Source organism: Opisthocomus hoazin, chromosome 6 (assembly GCF_030867145.1).
Source record: "Opisthocomus hoazin isolate bOpiHoa1 chromosome 6, bOpiHoa1.hap1, whole genome shotgun sequence".
Lineage (NCBI taxonomy): Eukaryota > Metazoa > Chordata > Aves > Opisthocomiformes > Opisthocomidae > Opisthocomus > Opisthocomus hoazin.
The window spans coordinates 64,848,640-64,872,751 of NC_134419.1; the positions used below are offsets into that span (position 1 = coordinate 64,848,640).

Sequence of the window (24,112 nt, forward strand, 5' to 3'; positions counted from 1 at the left end):
AGGCTTTTTCCCAGTCCTTTCCCAGTGCAATTCTTTCCATCCTACTCCATTTTCTGTGTCACTTTTTTTTCCAACATACTGACATTAAGTATCATAATAAATTATTCATCACCTTCTTGCCTTGTCCTTTCCCTGTCTCTACAGCATCTGTTTTGCCTGATCGCTTTCCTATCTTCATCTGACTGATCTCAGTTATCATTGAAATTCAATAGTTCTTGGCCTGCCTTGCAGCCCAGCCTGATTACAAATGCTGAAGATGATAACTTGTGCTGTGAACCTGTGTTTTATGGTATATTGATGTCAGGATGGTTGGAGCCACTTTTTCAATGGGTTTTCACGTAGTTCAGGATCTGTGTGGGAGGTGGCCACTAAAGATGCTTACATCTTAGGTGTGTGTCTGTTTAGTTGTTTAATGAAATCTTGTGTGCCTTTCTCTGTATACAGGGCTGGGACTGTCCTTTCTGGCCTCATTAGTGGGTTTTATTTCTCACTGTGGTGCTTGCTCACAAGCAAGCATGTCCTGAACCTGCAGATGGAGGGCAGGGGCTTCATTCAGAATCTTGGTTGCTTAGGGGCAAACAGTTGACATGCTCTGAACTCTTAGTGTGAAAACACTGAAGCAAATTATATTGCGTATAGTGGAGAGCTGGGGAGGGGGAAGCTGCCCAGAGCTTTAAAGCTAAGTGAATTGAGGTTGTTGCAAGTGTATCCATGTTGAGGCTGGAACGATCAGAGCAGGAAAGCTCTAGGAGTCATTTCATGGCTGACTTAAATGCAGATGAGGCTTTGCTCGCCTCCTCCACAGAGCACCTGTGTCTCCATGCCTCAGTGTCCTGGATCATTCTGTGTGCAGCATGTGCTACGTATACACACTTCTTCCCTTTCACCTTTACTGGTCTTTAGCTTCTTAAAACCCTCTGAGCATTATTTCTTTCTCCCCTGCTGAACAACTTATTTAGACTTCATTTAGAAATTGTTTGAATATCGTAGCGCAGAAGAGGAAGATTAAGCACTCTGTTTTTTAAGTACAGCTCCTGCCTCTGCGTGATGCAGAGAAAGAACTGCTGCCCTTTGTGGGACGATGACAAAAGTATATGTTTTTTGAGAAGTCCTTTTGTTCCTCACCACCCTGATCACTTTTTCTAAAATTCTCCTAAATTGGGAAGTCTGAATTTGGTATACATGTATGTGGCAAAAGGAATAAGACAAAAGTAATTCATGGCTTGTGGCACCAGGAAAACAGATTCCTTCCCACCCCTACTTTTAAACTGAAACATTCTTGGGTTTTAGTTGTTCTGGCAAACCTGAAAGGATTCTCCCCTCCCCCTGACCTCACTGGCATGGACGAATTGCTGGCTTATTGAAAAGTCATTTTCTGTCATATGTTCTAATGGAAAAGTTTGGATAAGTTGTCATTATAAATATGCATTTTTAAAAGAATACTTGTTAACGGAAAACTCTGCCAGTCACATCTGAAAATATATTGGGATTGACCTTGGCAGTCCTGAAGCTTAAAAAATAGAAAGGAGATATTTTTAAAATAGGAAAGGTTTTCTTTTTCATCATGATTCTTTAAGCATTTTATACACATGGGCATGTATTTAGACTTCTGTCCAAAGCAATGACAGCTGGAGTATTTACTAAATCAATTCTACGTGTCCCCTTGTTGTAGGGTGTGGGACTGTAAGAAGGAAAAGCCCTGGACACTGTAAGGTTTGTGATAAGGTATGAGCATAGGCAACATTATGTATCTTTTGCCACTGGTGCTGGGAACGTTCACTATATTTCTCTGCATAGCCTCAAAACTGGCCTGGTCAGATTGGGTCTGATTATATTTATTCTTGGTGTCTGCTTCTCAGATGCTGGCATTGATTTCATGACAAACATATTTTGTTCACAAATGTCAGAGTCTGCTTTTAAGGAAAAAGTCTTGAGCATTGATGAACCAAAGGCACACAGTATCTAGCTGAACTCATCTCCGTGGCAAGTACTTAAAGCAGCTTGGACGAGGCTGCAAAAAGTTATATTGAAATTGAAAAATGGACCTTTCTGTGTGAGTCTTTAGTAAAATATAAAAGATATGTATGATCTGAAGGGAAACAGGAGTATTGTGGGGTGGAATCAGGCAACTTACTTCTCCAGTTTGCAACCTCCTGTAGCGTTTGGTCATAGTTGTGTATTGTGGGCAGCTCAGAAATTACAAGTCTGTGCCCTGGGGGTTGTGCTGTCTGTCTCCTTCCTACATACCAAGTCTTTGGAGATCTTCTTTCCTTGTTGTCAGGATTGTTGTGACTGCATCATCTCTTAGGGCTTGCACAGCACTCCTGTGTAACTGGTGCTCTGATGAAAGTAGTGGTCATGTTTTCACTTGCCTACTTACCATTTGGCCTTCATTGCAGAAGAAGGACCAAGCTTTTAGATTGTGACAAGTCTTGCTTTCCAGTAGGATGCTGCAGTCATAAGGGACACAAGATCAGTTTTTTCAAAACATAATTTAACATTAAAAAAAACAAACAGACACCATTGCACTGGACCTGTGATCATCAAGTCAGCTGAACGCGTTTAACTTTTCTACAGCCCTGGAGCTGACCAGCCAGGATAAAGATTTCTATCCTGAAGGCAACGGTGATAATTCAAAGAAAGCGTAGATGCTAACAAGTGCTGAGAATCAACAGAGGCACTGTGCCACAGGATGCCAGTTTCTGCCTTGTGGGACAGCTGATGCCAGCGTGGTGCGACACAGGAGCGATACACTGGGAGCTAAGTGCTCTGGTCAACCCACAGGCAGCGGGTTTCCTGGTAGGTTTTGCAGGAATAAAGGCTTGTAGCAGAAAGGAAGGTGGAATAAGCGAGGCACCACTAAGAAAAGTGGTTTTTCTTTGCTGATGGAAAATGGCTCAGCAAAAAGAGAACCTGGAGCCCTCATTGCTGTCCTCCTGGTTCTGCTTGTTGCCCTACTTTTGGGGCAAATGCTGGAGGAGGTGAATGATTCTTCCCTGATTTTTCTCAGCAATAAGAGTTGTCACTCTGTCCTCAGCACAGTTCTTGCTATCCTGTCTAGGACCTGCACCATCCAGTTTCCTCTCTCCAAGCCTGTTGCCTGCCTTAATCTCAGTGCAAAGATAGACTAGAAATCCTGCCCTGGGAGTGTAAGCTATACCAAGCCTTCAAGAATCTGTCATGCATCGCATCTCTTCACATGCTCCTATTGTGCATCACTGGATCTCTTTTCTCCTTTACCCCTTTTCTGGCATCCTGCACTGCCCTGTTCCATGGGCTGGGGGAAAGATGCTTGTTGTGAGCTGACCTCCTCGGCGCGTGTCCCACTGCTGACTGTGCCCCTCCTCTGCCAGGCAGGCCATCCTGCTCCAACCCCCTTCTTCTGTTCGCCCCAGATCGGACCCCCGAGAGGTCTTTATCCGCCTGTTGAGAGCAGCCCCCGTCCTGCTGTTCCCACATGGTGCACCCTCCCCGGCAGCCCTCTCCCCATTCAGCAGTTTGGGCTGAAAGAACCTTGGCTAATTACGCCGGGCTGAAAATTACCACTTTGCTATGTTCTCCTGCTGCTGGGCCCATTTGTGTGGGGCCTGTAGTTACCACGAACAAAGTCCCCCCCGTGGAGCCAGGCAGGCCCCAAGTGTGAAGCTACAGGTACAACCAAGAGGGGAATGAAGGGAATAATTACCAGCTTCTCCAGGTGAAAGCCCCGTTAAAACTTCAATAAGCCAATTAGGGGCTAGGGTGTGTGTGGGGGGGAGAGTATTCCCCAGCTATAAGTGATTCCCACCAGGCAATTAACAGAAATTATTTCATGGAGGGGAGGGTAAGAAATGGCTCTTACAAATTGTCTTTGGGTTGGGGGGGCCTGAAACAGCACGACTGCTGCAGTGGTCCTCATGTACTCCAACCTCATGGCTCACTGTGTGGCCTGAAAGTGTTGGTGGGGCTAGGGGGAGAGGGAGGAGGGAGGGAAAAATGGCAATGAAAAAGGAATCGCTGGAGCTTTACACCTGGGCAGGCTTTAAGAAAGCGAGGGCTGAAGTTCAGAGCTTCTTGTAAAGAAGGCTGTGTGTGGGCCCAGAGCACTGAGCTCGAGGGGGCTACGGGGTCTGAGGAACTGGGTGAGGGCCAGGCTCTGGGTGTCTTCCCCACCGGGGTGAGGGGGAAGGCTGATGGTGGTGTGCTTGGAAGGGAGGGGACAGGTGTCGGGTGTGAAGGCTAGAGGTGGGTGTGCAGGTGGGTGAGAACTGAGTGCCAAGCCCTCAGAGATCTGCCCAAGATATGTGATGGTCTGTAGATTCCCTGCCTTACATGACACCATCTTTTCCTGGGGTATCTCATCCAGGGACCATGTTCTCCTGCTGCTCAGCCAGCAGCTTCAGCTGTTTCTTCCTTTCTATTGGTTCCAAAAAGCCAGTGGATTTGCTCAAAATGGATATTTTTATGAAGTCACCTTGCAATTCCCTTGCACCGTATTGCAGATGGCATGTGTAGCTATCGGGGGTAGAGCACAGTGTCTGGTGGGTACCTAGCAGGAGTCTTCCCAGTCTGTATCTGAGTGGCTGCTCTGGGGAGTAGAGCAAGAGTAGAGCATAAGATGATGTTGCTGCGGATGGCTGAGGGTGCCCTAGTGATGTTGGAAGGGAGAATGCATAGTGTAATTAAAGAAATCCAGATACCAGCTGTGGATATTTCACCTGCACTTGCAAAAGATGAACAAACAATAAACCCCTCCCCTAAACTCCTCAAAACACGCATGTAACCTTAGTAGCAACTTTCTTTGCCTTTCTAATGTTATAGATTCTGAGAATTAGTGAGGTTTTGTTCTGGTTACTGATAAGCTGGAATAATCCTGCAGCAGTGGTGTTTAACTACCTAGTCTTGGACTGATCTGGAAGTCCCAAGACTTCCTCTTTTTTCTTTTTCCCTTCTCTTTCTCCCCAGAAAGCTTTCTATGGTAGGAATAGAGAAGGGTATCTCTTGCACAGCCCCGGTTTTAGACTCGGAAGTGGCTTTCAGCAGAGTCAAATTTCTTTATGATTCGACTTCCAAGATGTAACCCCAGTGGATGCCTGCAAAGAGAGCCCTGTTCACAGAAATGCCTGGTAAGCGTGCAGAGGCGAAATCGTTTTGGCGTGGGCTTTCTGCCCGCCTTGGTATTTGTCACGTGTTGTTCAGACCAGTGCCCAAGTTATATGCTGGTTTACATTTTTTCTATGTTTAAGGATTCTCTTTTTTCCTGTAATAACAGTAATAAGTTGAGCATCAGTTGGAGACTAAATTGTGTCTGGAGAGAGCTAGGGATGCAGGAGTGCTTACAGAAACCTCTGTTCTGAACAACTGCTTCATGCCTGGCAAGCCCAGAGGTTGGGGAGTGAGGAAGGATGATGAAAAATTGTGAACATACCATACAAATAAGTATTTTACAGTTTTAAACATGGGTTATCAAGCCTTTCCCGCTAAGAAAGGAGTAGGGCTGATATCGGCCCAGTAGAAATGCTTGTGCAGCCACAAAGGCAATTCTGTTTGAGGTTCTGAAAAATGACAGCAACACTGTGAAAAGCAGTGTTTGAATACCTCTCTTATACGGGAACACTCAGGACCATCAATCGACTTTTATAGAGCTAATCTGAGTGTGGTCCTGTCCTGGACATTTGCTGCTTCCTAAAAGCATGTGTCTTGGGGGGAGTATTGAGGAAAGGAGGGTGAAATTTAGATGCAGACAGCCTTAGAAACATCAGGACTGTTCTGTAGCTGGATTCACCAGTTTCTAATAAAGGATATTTTCCTGTTCAGTGCCGCATTGTGGAAGAGGTCTGTGTGCATGTGTCTGTCTTGTCTGGAATCTCTGTCTTAATGTCATTGAGCTCAGTTTTTCTCCAGAAATGGGGATTACGTTCTATAGCTGGCTGCGTGTTTTCACAAAACTTACCTGCTGCAGGGCTGGCTAAGGCATAGTGAACAAATTCATGGGGTGACTTGGGCAGACAATATGGGGTGAAACTGCAAAGCAGTGAAGGCAAGATGGAGGTGTCTAGGTTGGGTACCTGCTAATCAACTTGCGAAAGTAGGGGTGATGCATCTACCATGTTAAGATTTGGGCCTTTGGGGATATTAAAGGCATATTCTGTTCTCCAGCCTGTGGGTCTCTGAAGTCTGGAGGAAGACACTGAAGTTAGAGGCCAGAGCAGAGGGTTGGAGAGGTGAAGCTGATGTTCCCTCTACCCTGAGGCATGCAATAAATGACGTGGGAGACAGTGACGTGAGCATTTCTTCTACCAAAAGCGCTGGAGTTCTGCCTCAAATGTGAGACTTTGCTCTTTCAGCCCAGCATCTCTACAGTGCCCTTCAGTACAAAATGCAAATACTTTCTTTCTGGGGGCCACTTTCTGTTGGCCCACTTGGGGCTCAAGGCAGTGTGTGAATGAGCTATTAGTCTGTCTGTGCTTGTGTTGCTGGCGCTCCTTGCCAGAGCGTGGCATTTCCTCTTGGAGCAGCAATGGTTGTAAGTGTTGCAGTGTTCATGCAGTCATCTTTATGCATTTGATTTTCTCTCTGTGCTGAGTCCCTGGTGGGGAGTGGCAGAGCTCTGCTGTAGCTTCTCTGTGTGCAATTTATGATGCACATCAGGAGCATGGTTCAACCCAGAGCTGACTGATGCTTTGAGGAATGCTGCAGCGTGCACACAAGGCTCAAGGAAGCAGCAGCAAATGTGCCAGCGCTTTCCAGTCTGTTTGTGGAAGAGGCCTGGTCATTTGCCTCTAGCTGTTGGTTCTGTTTGGTAATGTCATTCAACACTGAACAAAAATGAGGCTATGCTGCAGTGGGTGTCTCTGCTTGCTCAGGTGAGCTCAGTCCTGTGATCAAGTCCAAATACAAGACTATTTTACACGCATGCAAGCAGTTGGGCCCAAATATAAGCTTGGCTCCAGAGCACTCTAGAAGCTCTGCTTTGCGCAGAGTCTGGAGTAGGTCAGGGACCTGAGGAGACTGCCAGCAGGCTCCTGAAACCAGGCTTTAACAAAGAGGAGTGTGGGTACCCTTGAGCCTAGAACAGCAGCCAGCAATACAGATAGAAAAATGTTGAAGTCAGTTTGATGGACCTTGTCATCTTTTCCTTGCACCAAAAGTCTGGAGCTGAAGCATTACATGGCAAGGATGCAGGAGGAGTGTGGTACGCAGGACTGGAAGTATGGGAAGGCCCTTGAGGACTGAGGAATATGGAAAGGCTTAGTCTAAAGCCAAAAGCCAGAGGGATATTGCAGAGCAGTAGTAAATTGGATGCAACCTGCACTTGTTATTTCAGGTTTTGGACAGTTATATCGTGTCATTGGCTTCTTCAGCTTTTCCAGTCTTATATTCTTTTAAATAGCCTTCCACTGCCCACGTTCCCTGTTCTGGGAAGTTGTAGTTTTGACTCATTAACAGTGGCCAGACTTTTGGTGCAACTGTCTTACCGGCTGATTTTTGTTCAGTTTGTGGTTACTGAGTTGTTAGCATATAACCCAGCTGACTTCTGAGATGCTGAAGGTGCTTGCTTCAGTTCTCTGGTCATCCTGCAAGAGGCACGAAGTAGGGCTAAAGAGGTAGGTCTGGGGTAGTGAAGGGGCAACACCAGCCCTGCATGACCACACAGTCCTTTGTCCAGCATTGCCTGAATCAAAGACAGGTGGGACTTCTTGCATGTTTGTGGTGCCCACTTTCTCATGCAGAAGAAAATACTAAACTGATGCTGTATTGTTGTTGGGGGTTTTTTTTTGTTTTGTTTTTTTCTTTCTTCCTTGCAAGTTAAATGCCCCTGGGAAAGGAGCACCTGCTTCCCCCTGCTACCTCAGTCTCATTCGCTTTGTGTGTTTCTGGACTGTTGGAGAAGCCCCCATGGTGGAGGTGCCAAACCTCCCCGTGCTGAGTCTCCGACCCCCTCCTTTCCCCTTCACAATGTTGTTACTGTTGCATCTGCTCCCGGGCTCTTCAGCAGGGGCTCCATCAAGTTTGTGTGACCTTAGCACTGTATTCATGCTGGAGGAGTTACCTTCCATAATGATGTCAACTGATGAGGTTGGCAGGATGGTGGCGGCTGCGATAAGACATGACATGTTCTAATGATTTGTCTTAGCGAGCTGCGTGTGTGTGTTGGGGGGGTGCAGAGGGGCTTAGAGACGGGAGGTGGGGGCCCCACAGGTGCCGACAAAGACTTTGACCTTTGCTGCTATAATATCAGTGTTTCACAGGCAGGGCGGTTCGGTAACCCACTTTCAGCCCATCAAAAATTGATTTAATTGCAATTTTTTCCCCCAATTAGGAGCACTGGAGCTTAACTAATTGGAGTAATAGAGAGTAATAAGGCTCTGATAAAAAGCCTTCCTCTGCCTCCTTTGTATCTTGTGTCATCGCCTGTCAGAGGTCAGAGAGCTTGCATATTCTATTAGGCAGAGTTGCCTTCATTTGTACAAATTAGTTTACCCAACAGTAATTAAAATGCCAGTGCGGGTCGGGGAGAGCTGAATACAGTTGATGGGCACGTTGGTGAAGGATTTGACAGCTCCGATGGCCTCCCTTGCCAAAGCGTGTCAGTGCTGAATCAAAGGCTACACAAACCCACAGACCCGTGTGTTTAACCCGCGGCACCATTGGCACCAACTGCTTTCTCTCTTCTCCACTCTTCATTTTAGACTTGCTTTCTCTTTTCCTCCTTTTCTCATCGCACTTGAGGCTTTTTAAGAAAGATGTTTCCCATCTTTGAGCTGTCCTTTCTGTTGGTTGCTTTCATAACACTGCCACCAGCCCCCCCGAACTGTCTCCCTTGGTGCTCCCCCTCCTCTCCCCCTGCCTTCCACATTCCCAGCTGCAGGGCTCTGTCAAGTAATAACTTCTTTGTTTCCTGGTCTGATGAGTCTCCATATATAATAGTCTCCAAAATGGAACAACGATGTCCAATTCCAGGGGGTGGGGGAATGCACGAGGAGGAAGGAATAGACTCTTGCACGTGTCAAGCAGATTCTGGATTTGAAATCCCCAAAGAGCAGAATAGGACTTGAGAAGCAATCTGTTTACAGAACAGAGGAAGGGCGCAAGCTGGGGGGCAGAGGGGAAGTTTAGAGATAAGAGGAAAAGGGCCTGTTTCACCCAGGTTCCTTCAGTGACTTTGCATGGCAGAATTCCCAGCTCAGGCAGTGCCTGCTCTGAAGGCTGGGCTGATAGTGAGGAAGGTACGTACTGTAGAATGGGATGTGTATCTCTGGAGCTGAGACTGTTTCCAAGCCTCATGACAAACAGCATCTTTCCAAAAGGACTGATGGGCAGCTACCTCTTTCCCTCTGGTTCATCCACATCTGGCAACGTTCTGTCCAGGATGGGGTAAAGAGGGATTCTACAGGTGGGGTGAAACTGTGTAGTGGGCATCTTGGGAGCAAGCACGGGGTCATTGCAGCTGGACTGTAGCCAGAGCACTACTGCTGTTGCCAGAAATGCCATGGGTTCTTAAACAACCACAAGGCAGTCAGATGGAGAGAATTTCTTGTGTTTCTTCCAACAGCACTGCCAGGATGTGTCTTCTCTCTCATTCCCTGGCCCAGCTTCTGTTGTGGGCGGATGATCTCTAATGAAATATCTCTGCTGCAGCATAGAGAAGGTCTGGCTTCAGGAGAAGCAATCTTCCCCCCCCCCCCAGTAGGGAGTTTCAGATGGGAAAGAGAACATTGAAGTATCAGATAAGTTGGAAAATGCCTTGTTCTGGACAACAAAAAGATGCTGTGTAGGAAGTATGTGTGTGTCAATCCTCTGCGAAATCCTGGCCTTCCTGGTACAGCAGAGGTGGAAATGTTATGTCAGCTTGCTTGTTTTTACCTCCTGGGGGATCCCTGTGAAGATAACATGCTCTCTTAAGGAAGCCCTGCAGTGGTGCCCATCTTCCTATTAGAGGATTCTTTCGGAGGGAGCTTGTAGCCATGGTACCCAGCAGCTTTCACAGGCGAGAGGAAAGCTTAGTGGGGAAGGGACTTTGCATCTCCAAGGCCATCTGAAGCTTGGACATAGCAGTTTTTATGTAGGATGTAGATGCATCTTGTTGGTGTCTGTGTACATCAGTAGTATTGTATATACTTCAGAGAGATGGATCATCCCTGCGGTAATATATATGTATATATAGGGTATCTTGTGCTCTCCTCTGCCCAATCTAGTCGTTCCTCAGTCTCTCTGACTCCTGAAAACATTGTAGGCAAAATAAATGATGCTTGCTAAGCTAGTAACTCAGCTTGAGTTGTTTCTCTTGGGCAGCTGGCAAGAACAGTTCTGAAGAGGTTGCACTACTCTAGGTCAGAGGTTTTTGTGTGTGCTCTGTGCTTCCTAAAACAAAAAGCCTTGTTGAAGGTAAATTGAAAGAAGCAAGCTTGGTAGAAGGGTTCAGTTCTGTTGAACGAGGTTTCAGAAGTTTTGGAGCCAAACTTTACGTGCTTAGCTCCACTTTGCGTGTTCTTTTAGACCTACCAAAGCTGACTTGTGTTGCCCTTTTGCTTGGAGTGAAACTGTCACCTCTGCGAGGTTCCTGGTTGTGAGAAGCCTTGGGGTTGAAGGTGTATGCCTGCAGACCAGACTCAAAGTGAGGGGCTCTGTATCATTCTCTGGGAATCCAGACTTCCAGGTCAGTTCACTCCCAGGCTTTGACAATTTTTCACTGGCACCACTTCTTGTGCATGTCTTGTGAATGCGGCTTTCTAATCCTGGTAGTGAAGGTGCCCGACTTTTCTGGGAGAAGTCTTATCTTTGCTTGCTAATGGGCTCCAGCCTGCTGAAGATAAGGCCTGCAAACCTGATCCTGCTGAAGTATGAGACAAAATTCCTGTTGACTGAATGGAGTCAGCTTTACCCAGAAGAGACTTGTTTGTGGCCCTGAGGCCTGTGTGCAATGCTGGAGAGAAATCTCTTAATCTAATGCTATTTTTTTCTCTCTTTTTTTGAGGGGTGGGGGGTAAAGACTGAGGAGGTAAGCTACAGGCCAGAATTGACAGCATGAGCGGGGATTAGACCTTGCTGTTCCTCCCACCTTTTTCTCCCTGTTGGTGTGCCTCCATGCTAATTTAGACCTGTGGCAACCATCAAAGCCTTGTGCATACCTTCTGCACAAAGGGGCCTGTCTCCCACGTGAGGGCGTTCTCTGCTGGGACCGAGTCAATTTGTCCCCCAGAAGAAAAAATCTTAAGCACCCAATTGCCTGCTTGACTGACTCCCTGACTGCTATTATATTTCTAACTACGGTAATTGGCTTTAGTAGTTATTAATGGATTATGTCTGGGGAGGGAGGGACAGAACCCAACACCTAGCTTTGTAGCTAAGGGACTCCCTGACCAAAGTGCTGCTTTCCAGACATGGGGTGTGATGGGTGGGCTGTCAGAGTGGGTGTCTTTTGCTTGTTTTCCTCTAAGATGGGAGACATTGGCAAAAGGGAAGTATTCCCTCTTGTCCTGCACTATGATGGTGTTAAGGGAGAAGCCGCTGCCTGAGCATCCACACACCATTTAAGGAGTCGTGCACACTGTACCAGGGAAGAGAAGGCAGGTATTGAGCAGAAACCCTGTTTCCGAATATGAAATGCTGCAGGCTTGCTAAACTGGTCCTTGTGGCTGCTGCGCAGCAACCGGAATTGGCTTTTCTTTAGACTCTTGGACTTTGGTCAAGGACTTCCATGGAGAAGAATAATGTATGCACCCTGCTGCATCTGTGCAGAGATCCCTGTGCTACACTGCGCTACAAGTGCATTCGGCCACTTACATGTGCAGTGCCGATGAACCTGGGATTCTGCATGTAAAAGCCTGATTGGAGAGACTTTGAAATAGCTCTGGTGCTGCAGGCCTTGTCTAGCCCTAAAGAGCAGTTAAGGGTCGCAGGACTTGTGGACACCTACAGGCTATGTGAGTTTGGGTAGGAGGAATAAAGCCAGCAGGAAAAGAGAGACTTGATAACTGTAGCTCTTCCTTGGTTCCCATAGCTCTTTGAGATGGTTAGATGTTGTCTGCTTGCCTCTTTTGCAGAGTGTATTGGCAGTGCTGCTTTGGTGCAGAAACCAATTGCTCAGCTAAACCAGAGCTAGGAGTAGAAGGAGTCCTGAGTTCTGGCTCTGCTTCTACATGGCTTTTCTCTGGCTTTGATTGATTTCAGTGCATGTTCACCACTTTGCTGCTAGGTGCCCTGTAACACCAGCAGTAGTGCTTCTCACAGAAGTCAAGGATGCTGCAAGAATCCCTTCCTGCTACAGTAGAGGCTTGGAGACACCTTCTGAATTCCAAAGGAAGAATCTTGTAGATGATCAAAGAAATGTTTAAAAATTGCTATTTTTACAGACGTGACGTTGTTTCCTTATTTTGCTTTCTTCTTTCAGCTGCCAGCCCCATGTCATGTTGTGAAAGATGTTTAGGCAAAGCATAGAGCCAGCTTTTATTTAAAGCAGGCTCAATTTCCTGCACTCACGCTATCCTTGTTGCAATGACTTAAACATAGTTTTGGCATTTTATTCTTGGTAGCTGCAATGAATGTGGCTTTGTGAGAGGTCATTTATAGCTTATTTAGAAATCTTTGTGTGAACTGCTTTCTCTTATTTGGACTGAGGATAGGAAGTTGGCACAAAACAAGCAGTGTGGTGTGGAGAACCACAGCACCCTGGTTCATGCTGCTTGATTTTAAGAATTTGTTCCTGTCTTACAAACCAGTTTGAGGCCAATTGCTGTCAGGTGACCTCTGGAGCCAGCATGTGCAGCAGGGACATAGCATCACCAAAGAAGACTTTGGAATGGATCCTGCTGGAGAGTGTGAACTGAGCCAAAGATTGCTGTAGGAGAGCTGTGCTTCCTCTAATAGAGAGTGCTTGAGCACTGGGGAGGGCAACCTGATCCAGCTTTGAAATTGGCCTTGCTTTGAGCAGGCTGGACTGGAGTTGCCTATTCTGTGCTTCATTAGGCCTGTGATGCTGCAGCTAGTTCTTGATTGTGCTCAGAAGTTGGCAGCAAACAGAAGCAAGACATGAAGTAGGAAGTGACAGGGAATTTTCCATGGGGTCTTTCTGCAGGTTACAGTGCTGACTGTACATGAAATGCGCTGAGTACTGTGCTAACTGTTTTGAAAATGTCATTGCAATTTACAGCTACTCTTGTTTTAGGTTTTCCCTTTGCATATGCAAATACATCTTTATGTCCTGTTAGTTTTCTGTGGTTGTGACCTGCTGTATCTGGGAAGCTCAGCTACTGAGAGCTCTGGGGCAGCTTTCCCTTTGCTGCTGCCTGCACCTTGTGAAATGCAGTGGAACATGCTGAAATAATCTTAAAACAGAATTGGAAGCCTGTCTCGTAGGCTGTTTTCTCTGTCTTGCTTATGCGCTATTTCTTCAGAACATGAGGATTAGTAAGTGGTTTTTTTTGTTTCCTTGTTTTTGTTTTTTTTAAACAGCTCATTTGTGACGGGGACAGCCTGCTGTGGACACACCTCACCTCTGAGAATCTGGGACCTTGAGAGGTGAGTGAGCTTCCAGGTTACAGGGAAAGACTTAATGAGAAAAGTGAGTAACAATGAGAAATGCAATATTGGAGATGCTGTTTAATCATTCCTTTAGTCCATGTAGGCAATGGATGTTTAAACATGAGATGTGGGATGGACTGGGGGATGGAACAAACTGGTGTGGAAAGGTGGTGGTTCTGGTTCAGTAGGGAGCAGCTCAGCTTTTCTTCCCAGCTTTTCTAGTCGATGGCATAGCCATCCTGGTTTCTTCCTGTTACCCGTGTACAGTCAGAATATGCCCATTACACCTTTCTTTTCATCTGTCTCTGTTGATGCTGCAGCCTGAGCCAGAGGGGTGAGGAAGGTGATCTGCATCCCTACCCATTCACCCACTTGTTTGTGGTGCTCAAAAGCCAGAGGCAAACACTGGCTCTACAGTCATCTTGTCCTGACTGGTGTTTCTGGTAGCTCAGGGAGGTTAGGGGTGGCAACAGGTTATCTACGGAATTGACGTAAGCATGCTGTCTTCTCTCTGTCTTAATAAGCATTGAGGAGGTTAATTGCTGTGGCTTCTGATTTGGGGCCGTTGAGTAGTTCCTGTTTGGTGAAGGTGCTGACCTTAGCAACTGGGGAAATGTTGGGCTCAAATCCTGACATGAGGCTCATCTGCTGACAAAATTGAAACTCTCAGCCTGGGCGTCTTTGTGTAGTGATGGACAGACAGCAAATACTTGACAGGACTATTGAACAGCAGCTCAGCTTTCTAGGACTGGTATGCTCTGGGTAGGAGTGGCATAGTACAGATTATCAAGGGAGTGCCATCAGGACTGAGGTGAGCTGGTAGGCTCTGGGAGGGGGGAAAGGGGGGCAATGGCAGAAGGGGTCTGAGGGGTGTCAGCAGAGCTGTATGTGGGGAAGGGAGGTAGAGGAGGATTGGTGTGGACGCAGGTCTGGTCTGAGGCCAGTTGCCTTCTAATCTATAGTTTAGATTGTCTGAGTTAACTGCATCAAACACAAATATAAACCAGTTTGTTTTTCTCCGAAGTAACAAAAATAAAGACTTTGCAAAGGATGCATCCCACAAAGGACAAACTGGTGCAGGAAAGACCACGCTAGTGCATTCACCTGTGGTGCATGACCTAGTCCAGTGGTACCTTTGGAGTACCCCAGAAGGATGCAGGCTGTGCTGTGATACCCCTGCCCATCAAGTCTTTCGGCTGTTCTTGAATAGAGGCATCTGACAGGGGTGAGGAGATAGGCAACCCTTTCCCCCCTGCCCCAGCCGCTCTGACAACCTTTCCCAAGGAAGCCTGAAGAGATAATAAAGCTGTGTAGAAAATAGGATTAAGGTAATGAACAGGCACAACGGAGTTTGATCTTTCAATAACGTCAAAGCCTGAGTGACAGGCAAATAAAAAAGCCAAGGCAACCTAGGCCACTGGGGCCTCTGTTGCAATGGCTGGAGTGTCAAACTTATTCTTCCCCCTTCACCTGTCACAGCTGGAATGCACCATGCCACTGGGTCTTTTCCTCTCCGAGGACCTGTGTGTGAGCTAGGGGTCTTGTCAGCACGTACAGGGCAGGAGACTGAGTAGGGAGCATGGCTGGGAAACTAGCACATGAAACTTGATGTGATCACTCATAGTGAGGGAGTACAGAGCTATCCTTCCAGGTCTTGACTTCTCCATAAACTGCTGCTCTTCCCAGCGGAGCTTTGGATTAATTTTGAAAGGCTGCAGTGATTGCCAGAAGCGATCTCGTAGGGAAATACTTCCTGTGAGGCTTGTGTATGTTGTCTCCCTGGTCAAACTCCACAAATGGGAGCATGGCATGGAAACTCAAAATCCTAGATCTACCCAGGACTGAAAAGCTCCTCCTGTGCCCAGTGTCCTGATAACATCCGGCAGACAGAGCCAGGCCCTCCAAGTTTGCTGCTTACCCCTGCCTTGTGGCCACAAAGGGTCAGAGTCTGACCTGCCGAGGCTGAACATGGCAACGACATTATCTCTAAAAGCAGAATCCAGGCAACTTCTCTGTCAAAAAAATGAGGCAAAGCGATGCTTAAGATGTGTTCTTTAAAACTACAGGATCCTTAGCACCGCATAGATGTTTAGTGTTGTCCAAGACCAGTTAGTTCAGTTAGCTGGGGTTTTTTTTGGGGGGGGGGTGGGGGGGTGTATGCATAAGTAACATTGCAGCAGATTCTGTGGCATTCCCTTCCCTTGGGGTAGGTGGTCTTTTTCCCCAACAGCTGAGAGCTGGAACATGCTACAAAAGGATTTAAAGCTTAAATAACCTTTTGTGTACTGATCTTCTTAGTTCCAGGCCAGATAAGTCCTTGGATGGTGCTTGTAGCTGTTGGTCATGGTATGTTTTCGTATTTATGACCTTCGCTGTTCCCTGACCCTGGGGCAGCCATTCTCATCCCTCCAAGAGGAAGGGGATAATGTCTTCACCTGGAAATATGTTCTGGGCTTTGAAAAGGGCTTGGTTGGGTTTGTCAGCAAGGAAATTTTTAGTGGGGAAAGGAAACACCTCCTTCTGCATCCCACCCCCACAACTGTCTTTCATTTCTGACTCTGCTGAGATGATGGCGTTGGATCAAAGCCGCAACAGGCAGCAACAAGCAATTGTCAAGGGGAGTCTAAAGCAGGGAAATGACCATGTAATGCCAAGACACTGTCTCTGATGGCTGAAATTCCAGCTGCTGCTACACCTGGCCATTTCTCCTGTAATGAAGGAGGATTTTTTTTTCGTTATGCTTTTGAAGCTGCGTAGCTACACCTCTGGAGGACACATCTCATCCTGCAGATGCTACATTGTGCCATCTGATTGCTTTTAGACATGGGGAAGTTGCTGTGTGCTTATTGCCACTCAGGATCAAGGTGTGTGTGTGGAGGGGGGCTGTGATTAACTTAGGTGATTAGAGGTCTGCACAGGAAAGAGACCGATTAGCAACATGGGCCACTGGATACTAACGTTGTCCTTGCATCCCGTATCAGGCCTTGCTGACTCTCTGACCTCTTGCAAGTCCCCTTGCCCTTCTGTTCAGTGAAAGACATGATGGCAGCTGCCCATCTTTCAGGTCAGGTACTTTTGCTCGCTTTTGCCTTTCTCTGCTCAGACCTTCCTGTCTTATCTGCCAGTGCCAGCGTGTGGCTCAGCAGAACAGCCAGGTAATGGCAAGCAAGAGAAAAGGAAACTTTCTTCAGATCCTGTTCCTCTTTCTTTCTCTTCCCATGCCCTCTCTCTTTTGGGAGTTTTAAAGTCCTTGAGAGACGAGGGTAACGCACCACTGGGAACAGCTCCATTTGCCTGTGGAGAACTATTGCTCCCCAGCCTGTCATGGTGGTCTGCATGTCTTTAGGTGACAAATGCCCCTGCCTCAAGGATGCTTGTCCATAAGGTAGGATACTCCAGAGGTCACTTTGCAGCAGCTCTTGGAACTATTCTGCCAAGCCCGATGTTTCAAATGGACGAGTGATCTGCCTGGCATGGTAGTCCTCATGCTGTGAACACTTTGAATGCACAAGTCCTACATTGTCCTTTCCTGTGACCCAATGTGGCAGACACAGGGCATGAGAGCTGTTATGAAAACTGAGCCAAAGTTAGCTGTGCCCTGCAAGCCACCTCAGATCCTCTACCTTTTAAATATCCAGTCTTTGTCCATCTCCTCCCCTCTTTTGAAAGCATTTTTGGCAGAGTGGTTTTTTTGTGTTGTTTTTTTTTTTTTAAGAACCCTCTAATTTCTTGTTCAGTTTTTCTCCCTCTCCTGAGCCCTTTGAAAGTGGCTTTACGCCATCACTGACACCAAACTGACACTTTGCGTTTCGCCACTTCTTATCCCTTTATGGCAACAGATGTTGAAATTTTGTATTCCTTTTATCTGTCCCTCTTTGCCCTCTTCCTGTAATTAGGTTTCCCTTGTTAGCAGTACAAAGTGGCCCGGTTTGCTGCCTGGCCTTTTGAGCCATTGTGTCTGAGCACATTTTTTTTCCTCCTCTTTCGGAAGAGTTCCTTCCCCCTTAAGTAATAGGCAGGGTGTGGGCCAAAGCTGTGGCTTTTTCTTGTTTCTTTGTTCTCCATTTATCTCTGCCACCTTTTTCAAAGGGACGGGGAGAAAAAAAATAGAGACTGCATGGAATGGGAAGATACAGAGTTGCATTTCTTGACCGTCAGGCCCCCCTGCTCTTCAGGTGTTCAAGGCAGCTGCCTTTGATGTCTGCAAGTTTTGGGGAGGTGGGAGGTAGAGGATTTTTGAGAGTGGCTTGAGAGTGGAGGAGAGGGAGGATTCAGGTGCGTAGCTGGTGCCCTCACCAGAGGGGTGGGGAGGAGTCTTTCAGGGTAGCCGGGCAGCTGCTGGGCAGGTTAGTAATCTGTATTTGCCTCTAGTGCTATTGCATTGTTCTCTTTCTCTCTCAGAGCCAGGATGAGTGTTACTGTTGTAGGCAGCTGGCTGAAGCTTGCTAACTTGCTGCTGCTTGAGCTCTGGTACGTGCTTCCATGGGACCCTTGCTAATTTACATCTGTCTGGGCAGTGGGGTGGGCAAGAATGAGTTGCTGTCTTTCAAATTTAGGTGTATGTTGATCTGCATCCACTTTGGTGGCTCTTTAGAGCCACTGAGTGAGTGAACGTGAGCGGTTGCAAACAAGGAGGGAGAGCTTTAAAACTTGGGCTCCCTGTGCTGTTCTTAAACAGCAAGTGTAATTTGACAGTTGCAGTATATAGCACTGAACACCTTGGTTAGCTGATGACTACTGATGCTTTCTTTTTAAATCCAGTCCTCCTTGGCTTTATGTCCTGTCATGCTCAGATTTTTTGTGTGTGGAAGTAGATAAGTTAAATGAGAATCGGCAGGTCTAGTTCTTGGTTATAAAAAACATTGCTAAATGTTTTCAACAAAAGCTTTTGATGTAGAAGCTTGACTCAAGATTCACAAGCAGACTTCTTAGCATTGTGTTCTAAAACAAGTTCTGTAGAAGATCATTCTCTCCACAGGTTTGAACTCCAAGGTTTAAATAAGTTTGAGATCCTCTCATTTAATGACAAAAGGAGTTTGTTGGGTGAAGAGAGCAAATGGATTCTGAACTGGAGTTGCTAGACCGAGAGGAAAGGTAACTGACTCCAAGAAGCGTGGGCAGTCTGTTTCACCCTGGCATTAAAACTGGATTTATCCAGTCACAGAGAAGTGGATGGATATCTCTGGTAACAGGAGACACAAGGAATAGTAAATATTATCCTGGCACTGATAACAGTTTCACAGGATTTGGGGGCCAGAAGAATCATAATACCATGCTATAGATGCAGAAACCTCTCTCCTGTCCTACTTTTCTATAGATTCATCATGGCAAGTATCTTTTTTGGCCAAGGAAACTTTCTTCAGGTTTTGTGGGAAAGAGGCTCCCTACTCCTTTCAGGCTTGGGTTTCTTTCTCAGCATCTCTGACTTGGCTGAATGCAGATTTAAATCACAATAAGCAATCCAAAACTTATCCAACAGTGAGCTAAACAATGTTCTGGGCTGTGCTTACCTTGGGCAAGTGAATGCAAATGTGTGCCTTCTACTGCCTGCGCTCACTGCAGTGGGATGACACATGGGTAGTTGCCCTTCCTCACATGGGGGCTCATTCTCTTCTCCTGAGGCTCTCCTGCTTTTTTTTTTTTCACTGTGCTGTTTCCCCATCGCATCCACAGATGTCTTTGTTCACTCTTTTTAAACCAGCAGTTCTGGGTATTCCCATTTATATGTCCTTTGGTTAATGAATGCAATGCCTTCTTCCTGAAATTCAAAGGAAAAAGGGTTGGTGAAGTGACAGACTGGGGTCTGTCATGGTGGAATTCTTGTCTTCAGGCAAACCCTTTCTTGGCCTGTTCATATTAAATCAGTTTGGCACGATGACTTTGTTTGGATTTCTAATTTGGTCCTTGGGAACCATTCCCTCTGCAGTAAGATTAGGTAGGATGGAGAGTCCGAATGTAGATCTAGGCAAAGGGAAAAGCAGGTCTTTCCTCATGGAGCTGGTGATCCCACTTGTAACTTCAGCAGCAAGACTAGATATAAACAGGTCTCCTGCCTTTGGGGATGAATTAACCACTTGGCAAGGCCAGAAGGAAATTCTTACCCCAGTTCTGCAGCTCTGAACTTTAGGATTTGATTCGCTTGCTCTGAGATCTTGGGCGTCATTGGAGGCAGGACACCAGGCCTATGGCCAACTACTTGAGCCAGTGCTGGAGAAAGCTTGCTGCTGCAGGGAGCCTCTTAAGTGGCCGTCTCTTGGATGACTGTTCCTTTCAGCAGACTTTGTTGTGTTCAGAGCTCCGTCTCTTGGCTATAGTGGATGGCTTCAGTCTTGTCTGTGCAATGTTATTTCCCATGTTATGCGTGTGTTCTCAAAACTGTTAGGGGTCTTGTGGTTCTTTACTGATTTCTGGGGGTTTTTTGGCATTGTCTTTCTGAACCCTCTCTGCTTTCCTTTTGCTAAGAGGGCTCTGGTGCACCTTAACCTGAAAATAAAACTATTCTAAGAGGAAGAACATACAGGTGTTTATCCTAAATCCTTTCCTCCCCATCGCAGTCTTGGCTCTGTCTCGCACAAATGAGCATGAGGCCAGCTCCTGCCCTTTGGATGTGTCCATGTCCAGGGCATGCTGTGGCCTTTGCACTCCTGTTCAGGCGTATTTATGACAACTTTACGAGGCCCTGAACAATCAGAGAGCGTGGGTAGGGGCTGGACACTCCAAGCGCATCAATCAGTTTCATCCCTCTGAGCCAAAGCAAAAGCAATCTTTACTTTTCCCTGGGTTGAGAGAGAATCACCAGAGGCAAGAGAGAAGAATGGGAAGGAGTGAATGAGGAACCCCCTCTGCCACTGGCTAGCGGTAGCTCATTTAAACAGATGGCTTTGTTTTGATTTGGACTCTCCATTTTTTTGTCTCTCCACTAAAGGAGACCTGCAGAGCTCTGTCCAGAAAGGGAGCAATACAGCCGCCTGTTCCCACACAAGTGGGGCGAAAGGCGAGGGGCTTTGAGAATTCCCTGCTTATTTTCCTCGCCTCCCTCTTTCTCTTCCCCCAAGAAATCACAGTTTGAGAGAATTCCCCCCTACTCCTCCCGTTGGAAAGAAAGACAGGGAAGACATTCTTGACATTCTTTGCAGAGAAAAGGGGTTAAATGTCTGAATTTGGGGGTCACCATGTTATACAAATTGCAATCTAATCGTTTTTACAAGAACACACGTGTGCTAAGAAAAGGAGCCATGGACAAGAAAGAAAAGGGGACAGACAACTTTTTTTGTCCTATCTTCTCTTTTTTTTTTCTTCCCCCAAGGTTTTGGACTATTGTCATGTCCTGTCTCTCTCCCCTGCTCACCCCCGAGAGGGAGAACATTGGTTTTATAGTTAAATTGGTTCGTAAAGCAGAAGGGCTTGGTGCCATTTCTGTTTGTTTTCCCAAATAAAAGCCCCAGCAGGGTCTCTTTTGCACCGTTGTGGCTTTATTTGAAGAAACTGGCGTTTTCCCATAGCCCAGCATGTCAGTTTATCCTCTGAACTTAACCTTACGGGAACCTGCACAACAAAAACTCACAGGTTCCCAGAGCTGGAAAGGTAAAGAAATTGTATCTTTTTATTGGACCATTTAAAGCGTGTGTGGGCCAATTCAGAGAAAGCAGAAGAAAAGAAGGCAAAACTCCCTCTTCTGTCTCTTCCCCCTGACAATCTCAAACCATCGTTGGTGTCATTCCCCCCTACTGCCTTGAGTCCCTTCAGCTGCGCTGAGGAAGCGGAGAGAGGCATTTCTCCTGAAAATCACTTACAACAGCATCTCTGAGCCATTTCACTTGGAGGTGCTCCCTCAGAATTCCCCGAGCCAATCCTGCACCTCCCTGCAGGAATTAGCAGCCTTGGCTAAACACTGGGGTAACCTCGAGGTAGGATAACTCTATGAAGAATAACTTTTTCCAAGGATTTATGCTTCTCCCTACGTACATTATAGATGTTGTTTGCCCAAGCCTTTCCCTTCTTAGCATAAGCTGCTGCGTCCCCTGGGTGCCTCAGCTGCTGTTGCAAAGCACCTGGAAGAGATGACAGCTCAGCTCTTCCCTTTGGCTTTGGTGTGCTCTCCAAATTGGATGACAGAGGTTGTGCGAAAGCTGCGCTCTGGATAATTGTTTTCAAATGGATTTTGTTTCCTTTCTTTGTTTGATACTCAAATATCCCAGTGTTTTGAACTGAACAGTGCTCTTTCTACTTTTTTTTTTTTTTAAAAAAAAAGCATATGCTTCCTACCTGGCTTGTTGCAAGTAGTTATTGGGGCTAAAATACAGGTTTAGAGCTCTATTCGGTTTCTGAATAGTCACCTGCTTACATGCAATGGCTTCTTCTCTTTGATGAATGATCACGGTTCATAGATGAGGTTTCCAGAGCAAATGAGTATGTCCTAGTTTGCACATCCCTGTTTTCAGCAGATGTTCTGAATTCAGCAGTTTCCTAGAATTTGCGTATTTGTGTAATATCAGTTCTAGTGAATCGAGGTCACCAGAAATTGAGGGTGGGGAGGAAAGTGTTTGTTTCATCCCAGCTTTTGGCGTGTAGTTCATGTGTATTGGAGACAGCTGGCCAAGACCTGCAGCAAATGGGCAGGGTACAGGGAGGGAGGTGCAGACTTCTTTTGGACTCCAGCTACCAGCAGGGTCTCAGGGAAATCCTGAGCTTTTGTAGTTGCACAAATAATCGCTGTGGCTTGGGAGGCTGTATGTGGCTTTAACTTGGTGACAGGAACATCCCAGGGATTATCTGGAAACTAACCTGGGCTCTGCCATGACTGATCTTATTTTGTCTTCATATTGCTGGGGTGAGGAGGAATAGAGCCTTAAGCTGTTTTTAAAAAAATCAGAAAAAAAACCCTCACAACTTAAAGAAACCAGCTTGTTTCTACCATTCCTTGGTAGTTTGCTTTGCTTCCAGGCTAGAAGGCTCCTGTCTTTAGGAGGTATCACAGTAGCAATTCTCATGGCTAGTTTACCAGCATGGAAAGAAAAGAGTGAAATGTGGAAATCCCAAGCAAATAGCTTGTTTTAAAAGTAATTTTTTAAAGTTTTGTTTTCTGAAGAACGGGGGAATGGATTGAGATGAATCAAAGGATTTTTTTGTAGTCCTTGAACAAAATGCCTTTTATTTTTGGACTCATCAGTTTGATACATTTCCCAGGCACAGGGACTTTGTTTAAACATCTCATTCTGTCAGCAAGGAGTCCAGAGCCTGGTGCTAACGCAGCTTTCCTGTGCTAGGGATGAATTGGGCTGCTGGATTTGCTCTGGCTCTGTTCTTTGTGGGCTGGTACCGGATTACTGCCAGTATGATTTCAGTCTCTCTAGATGCTTAAGTAGGAGAAACTAGGAATATCCATGAGTTTCCTGCTCAGCACTGGAGGCCTGCCGGTGTGTCTGTAGGCACTGCATTGGCCAGGGTGGTTTGTGGTTAAGGTGTCGAAGCCGACAGCTCTGGCTCTAGGCTGGTCTTTCCAGGAAACCTGCACTGTTGTGTTTGTGATTCTGCTTCACTGGTGCGGGGTTGTTTCTGTCGGTGCCACCCAGCACTGGGAGTGAATGCTGGCACTATCTGGCCCAGGCCGTTCAGTACAGAAAACACAGTAAAACTCCGACTATCTGCACAGCTAACTACCTGGCTTGCCCAACGAGGGCCTGGGAGGGAAACAGCTGCTACTTGCTACTGCTGGAAGGCCAGGGCGTGGTGGGGAGGTGGTATGGAACTTCCATGCTTGGTCTGGCTTGGGGTACACAGTCACTTGCGGACTAACCTTCATAGCGCATAACAAGGACAGGGCACCCTGGCCTCTGAAGTGCTGAGGATCAGCTACCTGTTTTTTGGAAGGTGCTTGGGTGGAGAGGGTGAAAAAGGGCCCACAAAGGAAAGGAGAGGGCTGTTCCCTGCTGCGTTTGACTGGTGCTGGTGATCTCTGCAAGCTGCTGAGAAATAAGGTTCAAGATGACTATCACATCTCTTTCTGTCACTCGTTGAGTAGGTATCTTCTGCCCATGTAAGTGATTAGAAAAACATCGGTGATGTGCTGGTGTATCTGCTGCTTTTCTGTTGCCCCTTGATGGGTTATCTTGATCCTTTATGGGTTATTAAGGATTAGCTGTGGGTTTTGCTCCCTAGGAAGTGGAAACTGTTGGGGACTGGGGTTTGAGGGCGGAGAGGATTTGGGATAATGAAGACTGGACAATTTGTGAGCACTAACTTGTAATCCCAAGGCTGGGAGAGTAGTGGTGACAGAGTTCCCTTCGCAGCATGGACTCAGCACGGCTGCATATGCTGCAGGGATGTGGAGCTAGCCTGGCATGGTGGTAGCTGGTCCAGAGACACCTTAAGCTGCTGAAAAACAGGGGAAATATTAATCGTGTTCTGCATCTTTACCAATTTAAGTGTGCTCATGGTAGAACACTTAGGTCTTTTGGTTTGTGTGCCCAGTGTACAGCACAATATGATTTTCCCCTGGTGTCAGGTTGTAAGTCCTTCACTGTAGCAACTAACGCGTTGTTTCTGTGAACTGCTGAAGGACTGCTGCTGCACGCAGGGGCTGGACCTCCCAGTTGAAAGCTGCTTTGGC

At 46.6% G+C, this 24,112-nt stretch overlaps 1 protein-coding gene across 1 annotated transcript in view; it reads left to right on the forward strand.

The window, feature by feature from the left end:
- FBXW4 (F-box and WD repeat domain containing 4) overlaps positions 1–24,112 on the forward strand; it is a 62,698-nt gene that overhangs the window by 33,970 nt on the left and 4,616 nt on the right. The window contains exon 6 of the mRNA XM_075423589.1: positions 13,435–13,500. Within this exon, the coding sequence (XP_075279704.1) occupies positions 13,435–13,500 (66 nt within the window). The remainder of the gene's footprint in view (positions 1–13,434; positions 13,501–24,112) is intronic.